Consider the following 15,190-nt stretch of genomic DNA (forward strand, 5'->3'; position numbering starts at 1 on the left):
AAGGAAACCCCACTCAGTTCAGTGCAATTTGCTCCCAGGTAATGCATGTAAGCTTGCTGCTTCTTTGGTTGGTGGCATGGTAAAATAAATCAATTCCCTCTGGAATGTCATATGTATTTCTATATTTCTACACAGGCATATATGGTGAAGGGTAAAAGGCTTCCTATGAGAACGTGGTCCTTCGGAGTTCAAATAGGATTGCTTATTTATTTAAAACTGCACTTCTAGGGCTGGAATGTCAGAACTCAAAGCCTCAGACTTTGGGTTGTCTCCAGCAGCATCGTCTGAAGGAAGCACATACCTACACAGAGTACCTAGAAGTAGGAAAGCCATCAGGTGAGAGTGTCGGCATCCGGGGGTCGAATGGCCAGCTGGATCGTCTCCTTCCAGCCGTCACGCTGCGAAGATCCCTTGACCTCTGGTTCCGACATATATCAGTGACCCAGGTCTGCTGACATGGGCACACACTACTTAACAGAGCAAACTGCACAAACAAGAGGCTTGAGGCTGTGGATACATACTATAACTATGGGTTTATTAAACAAATCAGGACAAAGAAACATGTCGTCTCTCCTTGCCATCTTCCCGGAGAGAGAGTCAAAAGCAAAAAAAAATACAGTGGAAGTTCCGCTTACACCAGCAAACTCTGCTGGAATGTAAACAGACATGTGACACGTAACAGTTCCATGTCTGAACCAAAAGGTGGAATGGAATCTCCATCAGAGAGATGAGGACCAGAAGTGGTGGAATTGCTTGCTCCAGATACTACCATTACAACCTTAATTTCCAGATGCAACTGAGGCTCCATGATCATCCAAAGACCATGAATCTCAAGTGTTTGGGGAGACACCACTTAATAGTGAAACATGACCTCATTATAATCTGATTTAAATTAAAATTCCTTCTATCTACTGTAATGATAAAATTGCAATACAACTGAATATAGCCTCTCAGATTTTATAGAATACTTACAATTACACGTATTATCTTAAGAGTTACAAGCTTTGTGTACTTAAATGAAGCATTCTTTTTCACCATTCATTGTGCCCTAAGTGAAATGTACAAGTACCTGCAGGAAGCTTTTTTTTTAGCTTCTTACAAACTTTGTTAATTTAAAAGCCAAATATACATATACATGTTATAGTTAAAAAGAAACATAAAAAAAGAAAGTTCAATAAGAATCAAGGATCCAATAAGAAATATTAACACTGGATATCCAAACAGTACAGGGAGCTTTACAAAAAAATGTATAAAGGCTGAAACACCACTTTATAAAACAGTTTTACTGTTGCAATTGACACCTGAAGAACACTTAAGAGTAGCGGGAGTGATCAGAAGTAAAATTTCTGCATGACGAGCGTTTACAATCTTCCACCCTTAGCTGCTCATAAAGTATCTAACATGAACAGGAAAACAAAAGGATACATGTAAATCAAGACATTTAAAAGCTCTTACAAAATGAGGTATATATTTTTGGGGGGAAACTCAAAACCAATGGCAGATCAGGGAATCCGCAGCCCTCTGAATGTTCCTGGACTCCCAGCTCCTAACAGCTCCAGCCGGCATGGCCTTGCTGGGAAAGGTTCGTTGGACCTGGAGTCCTGGAAGATCCAGAGGGTCACAAAATCCCCACCCTGACATAGATCTTAATACTTTTTTTATAACAATAAAAAATAAAACTTACTGTCTAAATCACTTTGAAATTTCCCATCTTCCATGTTTTAAAAAAGTAACATCTTGAAAGGCTGGACTCATACCTACAGCCCCAAAATGCAAAAAATCTCTTCCATTGTTGTGTGGGGTTTTTAAATTAAAAAATCCATAGTTTGTATATCTATTACTACACTGGAAATTTCCTTTGAAGAATAGTAAAAAAAAGTTAAAAATGTTCACACATAAAAACCATACTTCTACAGCAGTAATAGAAAGTTCATCTGCTGTCACCAAACTCATGGCAAAATATAAAAATGAAGATACCAGTCTCTCACCAATGAGCTGACAAGTCTTCTGAAGACATATGTGTAAGGCAACATAAAGGTCTGGGTTCGAGAGATCATCTAAACCATGGTTTAAATTCAGTATACGTTGGGCTCCCCTTGTCCCTCTTCTCCTTCACACACAAGAGGAGAGTGAAAGCTCACACTTAAAACCACAGGTCAACATTATTTATGAACAGTGCTTTGTTCTAAAAACAAACAAACCAACAATCCGGCTCAAACCATAGTTTCAGAACAGGTCACAATTCCCAATGCAATTCAAAACTTTGGTTTGTTCCAACATGAAAACAAAAGCTTTCACTCCTCTCTCGCACACAGAGGTAAAGTGGAAGTGCTCAATTTCAAGGCTGTCCTAGGTGATCATCTAAACCAGGCCAATAGCTATGCTGAGTTTGGTTTCTCTAAAACCACATGTAAGGAAATTCTAATAAAAGATTCGTTTCACTGGGGATGAGAGGAAGGCTTTAAAAATCAGGTTCTCCTGGTCCCTCTAAACTGCTGCTACCGTAGATTTCTGAGAAGGGTTCCTCTTCATCGCTGACATCTGTTTCACTGCTATTCTCAATATACTTGTCTGCTGGGACTTTGTTCAGCTCCAGAAAGCCAGTAATGAGCTTGGCCACAGCTTCTACATCACTGTTGAAAAGGCAGAAGCAAGAGTTAGCAATTCATGTGCCCGCTTGAGGTGGTCACAAAAGTGCAGAAAATATCACCGGCTGGTGGAGGCAGCAAAATTAAAAGTACTCCTTATGTATCCCTTCCACTCAGGCCCGACCACAGAGCAAGAGAGATGCTGGGCCCAGGGCAATTCACACTGTGTTCCCCATTAGCTTCATAACTCCCCTGGCGATGGTGGTGGTGCTCCTGATAGTGTTTATTAAGCTCTCAGACTGGGGTGCATACTCAAAATGTGCAAGGCTTTTGTGTTCTAATCACATAATGGCTGCATGCAGACAAGCATATCTCCCTTAGTAAGCGAAGACATGAGCATGCCTTGTTCCCCCACATGCAGCTGCTTCACTCCTCCCTTCACACAAGCAAACAAACAAGCCAGGAAGTCTCAGTTAGTTTCCCTGTTAGGTTTGAACCAGCAAATTATGATTAATGGCTTTCAAACAAGCCAGGAGAATTAAGCCAACATTAAAGCATGGCTTCTTACCCTGCCTTGTTTGGAAGCCATAAGCATGCTTTCCTAGTTTGGATGTTTTAGTTAACAGACACCCTGCCTTGTTTCTTAGCTCATGCTAAGGGAGCAGTGAAGGAGCTCTCTGTGGGTGCACAAAGCTTAGAAGGCATTGAATATGTATGGTGCTACTTATGTGGCTCCATAGCTCTTAGAATGATAACTTCTATTCAGAGAGAATCTTGTCCTTGTATACAAAGTTCAGTAACAAGACAACATAATAAACATCCAAATTATTTTTGATGTTAGAAGATTTAGGACAAAAGGAAATACTTGTTCAAACAGCACACAGTTGAACTATGGAATTCACTACCTGGATGGGTTTAAAATGGATTCGGACAAATTCAAAAAGGATAAAGCTATCAAGGGCTATTGCAGGCTTCCCATCAGCATCTGGTTGGCCACTGTGGGAACGGGACGCTGGACCAGATATGCACTGAGCCTGACTCTGCAGGGCTCTTAAGTTTTCTTTTTTAAACTCAGATTGTGAAGAACTGTCTCAATTTATTTTTTTACATGTCAGCTTCAATGTTATCCACACCTAGGGTTCATAGTGCCAGAACAGTATGCATGCAACATGTTCATCAACTGCAGTTTAGGTTAGAATGTACTACAATCATGAAAATATACCCCAGCTTGTTAAATACCAACCAAAATAGATGAGTTAGTAGCTTCATGGCATATTTCAACAGTGAGGAATTGGTGCAGAAGAAGTTGCATGCCCCAGCTGCAACTGAGGCCATCATATACAACTCAAGAAAAGGTAAAAGTAAAGGATCCCTGGACTGTTCAGTTCAGTCGAGGCGACTATGGGGTGCGGTGCTCATCTCGCTTTCAGGCCACAGACAGCTTTCCAGGTCATATGGTCAGCATGACTAAACCACTTCCGGTGCAACAGAACACAGTGACAGAAGCCAGGGCACACAGAAATGCTGTTTACCTTCCTGCTGCAGCAGTACCTATTTATCTACTTGCACTAGTGTGCTTTCGAACTGCTAGGTTGGAAGCAGCTGGGACAGAGCAATGGGAGCTCACCCCGTCATGGGTATTCGAACTGCCAACCTTCTGATCAGCAAGCCCAAAAGGCTCGGTGGTTTAGACCACAGCACCACCCGCATCCCACAACTCAAGAACTGTAAGTGGCACAAGGTCAACTAGATTATTGAAAGTTATATTGTCTGCCTAAGGTTCACTGATGCTTTCTCACTAATCCTGAACCATCACGGAAGAGAAAATTCATACGGTACCTTCTGCAGCCCATCACTGCACTCTGCGTCAAAGGGTGTGAAAACCCAGTGACAAATCTCAGGACAACTAGGTAGCCCTTCCCAAAGTAGCGTACTTTCTCCTCTTCCACATTCACAGCCCGAATTTCATCCAACGGAACCACCACTATTTGACAAAGGACCAGATTATTGTTAGCACTGTGATTCCAAGCAACACTTGCTGTGTTCTCTGAAACATTACACTCCCATATCCTATACTTACAGCAGTAAAAACAATCCAGCCTTCCTTTCATGTTACTGCCAACTGCCTATCATTATTTTAAGGACCAACAGAACTAAATGAAAATGCAACTGAGGCAATGGAAAGTTAGGTTTTCCAAATCCTTCACCAATAATTAGTGGCACAGAATGTTTTTTTTCTTACAACCTCGGTCTCAACATCCATTAAAAACAATAAACCCAACGTTTAACCCTTATGGCAGTAAAAATTGTTTGTTCAGAATAATATAATATATAAACCATTAATTAAAAAACCCTCTATACAATGTACATAAAATATAAAACACTCATCAGTGATACAAAGTTAAAAGCAGCAATTATTAAAAAGTGTGTAAAACTCAATTATGAATCTGGATAGACTTGCTGAAATAAAAATCATTTTTATCACGAGTCTAAAATGGTCTAGTCAGGGTGCCTGCCTAATGTTAAAAGGCAGTTCTAAAGCATATGTATGTGCTGTGACACGGAAAATTGACTCCACATCAATGCCTTGAAAGGGTTGTGCTTCAGAAGCTGAATGAGACACAGAGATTAGATTCCCAACATCCTGGTGCTAGCTTCTTCATTGTCCAGGATGAACTCTTCACCCTTCCCCATAACTAACAGATTTTCATTAGTACAGTGTACACACAGTCCTGGACTCGAGACGGTATATATTTGGTTGCTGCACAACACATGTGTCATACTGCTACATTTGTGGCATTACCTTGTTCGTGACCTGCCCTTGACAGAGTCAGCAGCTTCTTGTAAAGGTTGAATGTCTTTAGGAAAACTTTTCCTGAATCCTTTTGAAATATAGCTTCCTATGCAGAAAAAAACAACAACCATCATATCACAGCATAGAATCAACTGTGGGAGTGTGGGAAAATAATTGCTTTTTTGAAAGGCAAAGATAAGGGCAAGGATAAGTATCCCACCATTAACGTCAATTATTGTAGCAGTTAAGTAAATACATAATAACAGATGTTCATGGCTGTCCCATTATTGGATTACACCAAATAAGCTTGTTCCCAGATCCTTCTCCCAAAGTGAAACCAACCAAATCTCACATTTTTCACAGGAAGGCTTAAGAGGTTTTTGCTTTCTCTCATGGCATATACTCTGGTAGATTAACTGAGAACTTGCTTTGGCCCTTCTCTGGGATACTGACAAGCAACATTAACAAAGCAGTATGGACAAAGCAATCTGAGCAAGCATTTGGCTAAGGCAACCAAGGCCCCTATTCCTAGCATGCTGCTTACCTCCCACTCCTCCAGATTTTGCACAGCTACAAAGAGACAGCCGGCAAGATAAAAGAGTTTCCATCCCAAGCTGTCTGAACAGAAAATATTTCAAATTAGTTGCAAACATCTAAACCACACCCACCCTTAGAACTGGTATCTTATTTCAACAATCCTTCTAAATTGAGCTCTTTATCTCAGCTAGTATCTGTATTGAATATGTGTGTGCTATTGTTTTAAACCACAGGTGAACCTTGGAAGTCGAACGGAATCCGTTCTGGAAGTCCGTTCGACTTCCAAAACGTTCGGAAACTAAAGCGCGGCTTCTGATTGGCTGCAGGAAACTCCTGCAGCCAATCAGAAGCCACAAAAGCCCCGTCAGACATTTGGCTTCCAAAAAAATGTTCGAAAACCAGATCACTCACTTCCGGGTTTCTATCGTTCAGGAGCCAAGACGTACGAGTGCCAATGTGTTCAACAACCAAGAGACGGCTGTATAGCATTGTTTTTAATTGTTGTATATATGCATTTGTTCTAAGTGCTGCTGTATATGTATATTTGTACATATATTTTTACTATTTTGTAAATTGCTTTGTGACACCTCCATAGGAACAGATTCATGAATAAACTCAAGTACAGTAAAAGCGAGCACATTTTGTAAACTAAAGAGGTCACCTGTTCGGTAATGAAGCAATTATTTCAGTATGTTACACACACTGTGCCAGGCAGGGGCATTCAACTTTCTGTCAGCCACAGCTTTGCAGCAAATGCAGATATCCCCCTTTTAAGCAAGATCCTGTTTTTCACAGGCTTTCAAAGCCTTAATGTTGGAGTGCTCTGAAGCGAAGTGCAAAGAGACAGAGCCTTTTTCAGCTGTGATCCTGCCCCCTCCCGTCTCCCCACGACAGAAGGCCCTCCCCATGAGGCTTACCCAGGACTGAAGTAAATGTCCTTTCAGCACCAGGCAAATATTTTATTTAACCAACTTTATTTTCCAATATGACATATAAACGGTTCTTTTAACTATGATTATTTTTATTAGCTACTGCTGGGTTTAATCATGATGCTTGGGTTTTTACTGTTCAGCTGTTTTCATTGTTTTCCTCGGTTAATTAAGTAAGAGCCAGCTATAAGCTTCTAGCAAAATAATTAAGCTTTACCTTCACTATAGTAAGCAGCAGCCAGACCTACAGAGGAGATCCCTAGAAAGAGAAAGGAGATATATGAATTTAGAATTTACTTTTAGCTACTTAAATATTCTTAGCACTTTGCTCTTAGAAAAACAAGTTTTATGCATGTGCTGACAGGCCCTTTAAATTTCAGTGTTATTTTTCATAAAAAATAATAGTAATACATTTGAGTTAACTATTCCACTGAACACTATAACAATGATCCATTCAGGCAACTGAGAATAAAATCTTACTTGAAATCCGAATAAGGAGCCAGATATCAAATTAGGCCAGTTGTGTGACATCACTAATGACTAAGTCTGTTATATCATCATGAAACTTTCAGAACGCCTTCAGAGCTTTTCCAGTTGTGTATTACAACTTGCTTTATGTCTGATCACCCTGTGGTCTTTTGGAAGACCATTGCAATCTGTCTTGCTTAGGCTTAGAGGACTTTCTCAAAGATTATACGTAATGTGTAACATGGAAAGACAGTTGGAAATATAGTGTGATGCCAATAGCAAACCAAATGCATTCATCTGCAACAACTGCATTATCTTACTGGCTACTGAGGATTTCCAGAATCAATTGCAATTACTGTTGGTGGGAGTGGAGCAGAAAAATACTGTGGGGGAAAATAGGGTTGTATTCAAGTAACTTTTCTTCGGGGTAGGACCACTGGAATGCAAGGGCCTAAGATAGCCACGATCATTCATTTTCATTGGTTCTACTCTGAATAAAGGGTGGGTGGATACAACCTTAGGTTACTGAGCTTTGGACCCCCTTTACGTTATGGAATATTGGCTTGCAACCAAAGTAATATTCCTTGACCGAAGAACGGTACACTCCTTCTATCTGGGATGGTCGTCCTCTTCCACCGAGCGCGCAGCTTCAGGAGGGACGCACATGGAGCGGTGAGGGAGGAAGGGGACACCCGCCTAGCCAGCCAGATCAGCCGAATCAACCCTGGCGATCAATGGGGTGACAGATGTCGCAGCCAGATCGCCCTCACATCCAGATCGCCCTCACATATTCCAATCAATATGTAAAATCTAATCCTACCTCTTAAAAGTTCCTGCCCATCACATTAAATCCAAGCCTCACTCTCTATATTCACCACAGATTTCCCTGACCTAAGAGGCCATAAAGGCAAAAGTAAAATGTCCTCTCCAGCAGTAGTGGCCAGTGCAGCGGCAGAGGAGGGGCACTGCTATTCTCCCGGCTTCCAAACAGAGCACATCACTAGTGCTTACTGGCCTAACTAGTAATGGTTGGTGGCGGATTGGCTCCACCATGCTCCAGCACACTGAACCTGGTTCCTGACACCTCCCCCTTCAGTAAGTGCTGGGAACAGACTGTGTTTGGAAGCCAGGAGGGCAGCAATGTCCCACCTATGTCACCACACGGACACTATTGCTGTTCAGCAAGCTTTTAATCTGGATTTGTTTTAGTAGAGGTTTGTTTTAACTCATTTTTTAAAAAGGGAGTATCAGCCTATACAAAACTGAAGACTTACCTACAAAGAGAGACCAAGATCTGATGCCAGGTGATCTCGTCAAATGAAGAACAGAGTCTGAGTGATCTTCAACCAACATATACATCTTGGGAAGTGGGGGCAAATCTACAGAGCTCCTGAAAACTCACAAAAGCCGCCTACAGAATGACAGGGAATAAAACCAATTGAGACACTGTTTACAGACCCTTGCCCTTCATACTTTGAGGCGTACCTCAGTCCCATGTTAAATTTATGTGGTGTTTTATTATCAAGTGCAGAAATACTGTGAAAAGTACAAATGCACACACCTAGTGATAGGCCAATCAAATTTGTGTACTTTAAAGCAGAATGTGCACTCTCAACATTCTTATGCTTAGTTTAACTTTAACAAACAGAACCTACATTCAATTTTCCAACTTTTAAAACCAAATTTTAAACTTTTGTTTTATACCTTTCTCAATATCTAAGCCCTAAGAAAGTCGGACAAGTGAATGGTTATTCTTACATGTGGAGTTAGGAGGAGGTCCACCACACACTAGTTTCTCAGGTCTATATTCAGAGAACACTATGGCATGTAATATTACAAATGAAGTGGATGGGTGAGTGGGTAAAGAAAGCAACTACAGTAGTCGTCCATCTTTATCATCTATAATACCCCCAATCCACCAGAACCAATGTAAGATCACATTGTGGCAAAAACAGGAAATGTACGGCAATATTATAAAACAGAGGCAAATTGCAACTTGGCAGCCGCACCTTCTACTTTTAACACAAGCACGAGACAAGAAAGAGAGCTTTCCAGTTTCGTCAACTTCATTAAATGCAAAAGTACTTTGTGACTTTTTTTTACAAAAACCCACCCCACCAAAGCACTTAAGAAATCTAAAATTCGCTTTCTGCCTTGTGCATAATTGCATCGCTGCGAGTATCACTACTGAGCAGCGCGCACATGATTTTAAAAGTGGAAGGGACAAAAAGGGAAGTGTGCGTAGGCATTTACCCCCCTCCATTGGCCATTTGTGTGTGTGTGTGCTATGCAGTCAGAAAACAGTTCTGGGAACTGGACCACACCAGGCCCCCCTGCCCAGCCTCCTCCTCCTATGCAAGAGAAGTTCCCCCCTCTCTCTCCCCGTTAACAAGCCCGTTAGCGTTCTCCGGTCCCGCTCCCCCTCCCCAGCCCCCATCTCGCCCTCTCGCTCCCACTAACTGCCACCCCCTTTCAATCTTCGGCCCCCTCCTTTTCCGCCCCACTCCCGATGCTCCCACCGCGCAGCCGCCTCCACCCTCCCTCTCTCTGGCTCACCTACTAAGACGTCGCTTCCCAATTTCTTTTCGGGCGGGAAACGCTCCAGTACCATAGACGTAAACCAGAGAGTCCTACACAGTCAACCATAGAGAGGACAGGGAAAGAGATAGATAGAGCGTATCCCTTGAACACCATAGATCTATATCCTCTAGAAAGCTCTCACGGAGGAGAATCTTCTTCCTCTTTTTAGGGTAGATGTGCGATGGTTTCGAAGCACCGCAATGAAAAGCAGCCTGTGCCCTCCTCCGACCCACCTCACTGTTGTTGCGTATGAGGTTTTTGCATGGGCTCCTATGTCTCCTTGTCCCACACGAGAACACGCACAAGAGAAAACTACGGAGGCGGCTGCGGCGTAGCTCCTTGCTCGTCTCGAGGAGGCGTTTCCCCCTTGAATCCTCGTTGGTTAGTCCAATTGAAGTTAGGCATAAATACAGCATTAAAAAATCATCAGGTAGTTTCCGTACTGAAGAGTTTTTGTTTTAATTAAATTTGAATTCTCAGAATTACAGAACAAAGTACATAATTACCTTTTAGCATGCATTTCCAGGAGACAATATGAAGACAAACTGTGTCCGCTAGAGCAACTATAAATGTGCTCAGGAAGCTATTTGCAACACACGGTTTGCTAGACACACTAGTGAGTGATAATGGGACTGCTTTTACTTCAGCAGAATTCAAAAAAAATGTAACCAAGAGTGGGATCTGCCACATTCGTTCCGCTCCTTTTCAACTTGGCCACTAACGGCCAAGCTGAACGCATGGTCCGTACTACCAACGATGTGCTTAGGCGCATAGTGCATGGAGACTGGACTCTCCGTTTAGTGGAGTTCTTATTGGCCCAACACATCACTCCAAGAGCAGTGACTGGCCAGAGCCCTGCAGAGTTGCTTATGGGGAGGAGGCTCACTACCCTCCTTGATTGTATGCCCCCCAACCGGGCTCTTGAGCAACAGCCATCCACTGTGGGGCGGGGGACTCCAAGAAGGTTCCCCAGGGGACTCTGTGTATGTCTGAAACTATGGGCCCAGACAGGGTTGGGTCCCTGGTCTCATTGCCCGCTGTACAGGTCCAGTTTCCTACGTTGGAGGGGGGACTGATTTGGAAGAGACACCTCAACCAGATCATAGCCAGAGCACCTTCGAACACGGAACTTCAGGAACTTCAAGCGGAACCAGAGGACAGAGAAATGGGTACTTCGGGAGATTCTGTGCCCAGGCCAGGGTGGGAACCAGACGGGTTACCGGTGACTGAGTTACCCCAGCAGAAGGCGTTTTCAGGCCAGAATCCTCTGGCTCCATCAGCAGTGACCCCTTTGGAGTCAGCCTCGCTGACCGCCCCACTCAGACTTCGGGTACTGAAGGAACCTCCTGGGTCACCCACTCGGGCTCAGGAACTGCAACGGCCCCAGCAGGAGTGGAAAAGGCCGACACACCTTGATGACTATGTTTGTTCCTTTTGTTAGGAAGTTGGGGGGGAGGAGTGTTATGTATTGGGTTTAACACATTTTATGTTACAAGGCGCATTCTAACCAATTGTATAAGCGTTGGTAGACAAACATTCTAATGGCAAGTAAGCGCATGCACTTTCAACTGTCAACGGTCAGTTCATGCTCGGCATTATTATTGTGTTGTCCAGTCAGTTCGGTTCTTCTTTTCCTATGAGTGAGCTGTTGTCACTCCCAAATGTTGAATAAACATAGTTGAGAAACTTATACTGCCTTGGGCTTCTAACTTTTTCTGAACATTTAACAAATTAAATTTGAATTCTCAGAATGACAGAACAAAGTACATAATTACCTTTTAGCATGCATTTCCAGGAGACAATATAAAGACAAATACTCAAGTAGCACACTTGAGTTCAAGCCATTGCATGGAATAAGAGCAGCGCCGGATTTAGATGAAGAGGCCCTAGGATGTTCCACTTGTGAGGCCCCTCCGCACCCCCCACCCTCACAACTAGAAGAAAATGGAAGAGTGTTATAAACAAAATTGAGTGAAGCCAAGGATGATGATGGGTATTTAAAATTATACAATTTACCTATACATAAATCCAGCACTGAATAAGAGGCATCAATTTATATAATTAGCCAAGGCATAATGCTTTTATCCTTTTATTTAGGGGATTTCTAACATCAAGTACTGGAAACCAGAAATGCGTGGCGGTTCACTCCATTGTAATCATGTAGTATTCTACCCCATTCCAGAGAGAGAATAATGAGTCAAACAGGTAACAGTAAGGGGGGGGGGAATCTAAGCTACATTTCAAAACTTTAATAAAGCAAATTGTGTCATGATCCACAAATTACAAATTCATGGGGATAGCTAAGCAGGCAAGCTAGTAAAGTTGTTCAGGCCGCCATTGATCTTACTTGCCACAGGTCAACAGACAAGTCTAGCCCCTTACAGGGATGCTGTGCTAATTACTACAGGAACGCAATGGAAGTGTTTTGATTTCATTTGCATGCCTGAGGTAACCCACCAATATCATCCTTCTATTCCAGTAGCCTCCCCTCATTTAACACTGCTGCTGTACAATTAAGAAACCAGTTAACCCATCATCTGTTCCCCCAGCATGCACTAAGGCTGAACCGAGAGTGCCTTGCACCCAACAAGGTTAATGACTGAGGTGAGATTTGAACCAGGGACTTATCATACCACTCACTAGTTATACTCTTGGCAGTAAACTTCAACAGGAGCTTCTTTCCTCCATAGCAGAGGGTGAAGTGGGCTGCTTCCGATAACACTTGATGGGGGAATAGATGAAGGCACTAATTGGCTTCTAAATGGTGCAGCAACAGTTTTAAAAGTGTTGCCTTGTAGCAAGTGAGGGCACTGGAATCCATTTCAGGTAGTAAAGTGCCTTGGACTGGCATTGCTTTTCCATTTACACCCTCCTACTCATTAAGGTGTGCTGTCTTGAGACCAAAATTGTTCCTTTAAAGTAAACATTCATTGCCTTTAAAGCGGATGCTTCTTTCTGCAATCTGCATGCAATCTAGGAATGGCAGGGCTGGCTGGTGCTGCCTGGGCCCAACATCCTACAGGCCACAGCCACACATTGCTTACAGATGTATCTGTACAATGGAAACATTGGCATGTGATCAACCAGACTGTTGTGCAGCATACCATAAGGCAGCCAGAGAACACGTGAGTCCAGAGTGCACCTGCCTAGAAGTGCCTATTGAGCAAAGGTTACATTTAACAACACTCCCAACCCATTTAAGCAAGTGAACCAGTAGACATCAGGAAAGAAAGAAAGAAAGAAAGAAAGAAAGATCACCAACAAATCTAATTTGTCATAATTCCCCCCAGCATTTCTTAAATTAGATCACAACTACTCTAATGGAGAGCTTGATACAAGTATGAACTTTATACAGCATCTCAGAAGGGCTTCTTCACAAACAGCCGATTAGAACATAACAGGATTGTTATAATGTCGTACAGGGTTTCACTAGCTCATCTAATAGCTCTACAATTATGCACAATGAACAAGCAATTCCTTTTTAATTTCCCTACGTGTTCCTATTGATGAGACAGAAAAAAGTAAACATTTTTATTTTTGATGTTTTATATCAGCCTCAACTTAGCCTCTCCATGTCAGAGCAGCTCAAGGTTGTTCAGAAGCCATTGATCTGGGGATGCTATCCTAAGTCAACAACCCTTGTTTACGCTTGGAAATCCAGGATGTTTTAGCTACTCTCCCTTGTCCAGCTCCTCTGCACTCCTTGGATGCTTGTGTTCTTGCAGAAAATTCCTCGATCCCTATATAACATTTTATAGGATTTTATAGGATTCTACCTTCTAGGACTCCTTACTTTCAACTCAGTTGAGCCTCTGATTAAATTCTTACCCATGTAATAAAGTACAGCATGCTCTAGAAAAAAGGTTATCTCAGGGTCACTAGTCATATAAACAAAGAAGATGAAGTCCTGGAAGTCAAATAAAGAAATGCAAAACATCTCTGTGTATATGTGGGATGGCAAATGCCCATTAACACCTACTGATCACTTTATGAATTTAAAACATGAAATCTCAAAACAATAGTTCTCAATAGGTTTACTGAAAACGATGTTTTGACTCAATGCTATGAAGAACAAATGTGCACAAATGTGCACGCTTACGTTTTATTCATTTATTTAACAAAATTTATCTACCGCTTGTGAAACAAAATACATTCAGTTTTCAAAAGCTGTATCATTACTGGTGAACAAAATCCAATGTCAAATTTTCAGTCTGCTTTCCTATCAGTCTTATTTTATTTTATTTTGTTTTGTTTTGTTTTACAGTGGTACCTCGGGTTAAGTACAGTACTTAATTTGTTCCGGAGGTCCGTTCTTAACCTGAAACTGTTCTTAACCTGAAGCACCACGTTAGCTAATGGGGCCTCCTGCCAGAGCACGATTTCTGTTCTTATCCTGAAGCAAAGTTCTTAACCTGAAGCACTATTTCAGGGTTAGTGGAGTCTGTAACCCGAAGCGCATGTAACCTGAAGCGTATGTAACTCGAGGTACCACTGTATTTTACTTTATTTTATCAAAAACAGTACTCATGAACCCAGTTCCAAGGAACACAGAAGTTCCTCTGCCCAGTTCTGTGTTGGGAAACAGCATTAAGCAAGGGAAAGATGACAATTAAATGATGGATAGGTGGATTCTTCTAACGGCATCAGCCTTCCTGGTTGCCATTCCTGCTTTGTATTCATTGAATTTCAACTACACATGTAAAGATGAGGATCAGCAGAACTTGGTTTAGGCTGCTGTTTTACCACTTCTAAGTATGTTGTTTGCATGTTTCAACTGTACTGTATTTTGATTCTTTGGAGGCTGCCCTGGCAACTTCTTAGGAGACAGGATAAGCCTATTGCAGAGGATGAGGCTTTTAATGGTTACTAGGCAGGATGGCTATCACCGCTGTCAGAGGAAGCATCAGAATATCAGTTGCTGGAAACGCATTTGTGGGGAGAGTGCTATTATGCTCATATCCTTCATGTGGTCTTCCCACAGGCATCTGGCCAGCCACTGTGAAAACAGGATACTGGACTATGTGGGCCTTTGGCCTGATCCAGCAGGACTTTTGTGTGTACTTGTGATAAAAACATCTAAAATGTATGCATGTTTCCAAGTAATTTCTTCCACAATGTACACCTATACCTGCATCAGATAAGCGCCAATAAGAAATAATACCCTTAGAGAAAGGAGCCTTTCTAAAGAGCACAACAGCTTTGAAGATCAAATGTTAGGCTAAAAGTTAAGGACGTTTGGGGTGGAGTGGGGGTAGTCAGAATCATATCCTGGATTGTCTCCAGAAGAAATGAGG

The 15,190-nt window shown here is 42.2% G+C and overlaps 1 protein-coding gene across 3 annotated transcripts; it reads right to left on the minus strand.

Annotated features, from left to right (window-relative positions):
- Positions 1-2,388: 2,388 nt before the first annotated feature.
- CYBC1 (cytochrome b-245 chaperone 1) lies at positions 2,389-9,664 on the minus strand. Of its 3 annotated transcripts, none has more exons than XM_082204936.1 (7): positions 9,326-9,664; positions 8,591-8,727; positions 7,066-7,107; positions 5,927-6,000; positions 5,392-5,488; positions 4,428-4,572; positions 2,389-2,633 (listed from the first exon to the last, which is right to left on the minus strand). In XM_082204936.1, exons 2-7 carry the CDS (start codon positions 8,673-8,675, stop codon positions 2,462-2,464), a joined length of 615 nt encoding a protein of 204 aa, XP_082061062.1. In that variant the 5' UTR covers positions 8,676-8,727; positions 9,326-9,664; the 3' UTR covers positions 2,389-2,461. The 3 variants fall into 3 exon arrangements, with proteins under 3 accessions (XP_082061062.1, XP_082061061.1, XP_082061060.1); XM_082204935.1 differs by lacking the exon at positions 9,326-9,664 and adding an exon at positions 9,075-9,299; XM_082204934.1 differs by lacking the exon at positions 9,326-9,664 and having other exon boundaries at positions 8,591-9,031.
- Positions 9,665-15,190: the final 5,526 nt, after the last annotated feature.

The sequence above is a fragment of the Podarcis vaucheri genome (assembly GCF_965113315.1).
Source record: "Podarcis vaucheri genome assembly, chromosome: 2".
NCBI classification, from domain to species: domain Eukaryota; kingdom Metazoa; phylum Chordata; class Lepidosauria; order Squamata; family Lacertidae; genus Podarcis; species Podarcis vaucheri.

Excerpts from the sequence above, each read along its gene's own strand:
- CYBC1 (XM_082204936.1), bottom strand. The coding sequence starts at position 8,675 with ATGTATATGTTGGTTGAAGATCACTCAGACTCTGTTCTTCATTTGACG. Across the intron at positions 7,108-8,590 it reads ATCTTGGTCTCTCTTTGTAG|GGATCTCCTCTGTAGGTCTG; the intron begins GTAAGTCTTCAG and ends TTCTCTTTCTAG. Across the intron at positions 4,573-5,391 it reads AAGGGCAGGTCACGAACAAG|TGGTGGTTCCGTTGGATGAA; the intron begins GTAATGCCACAA and ends TTTGTCAAATAG.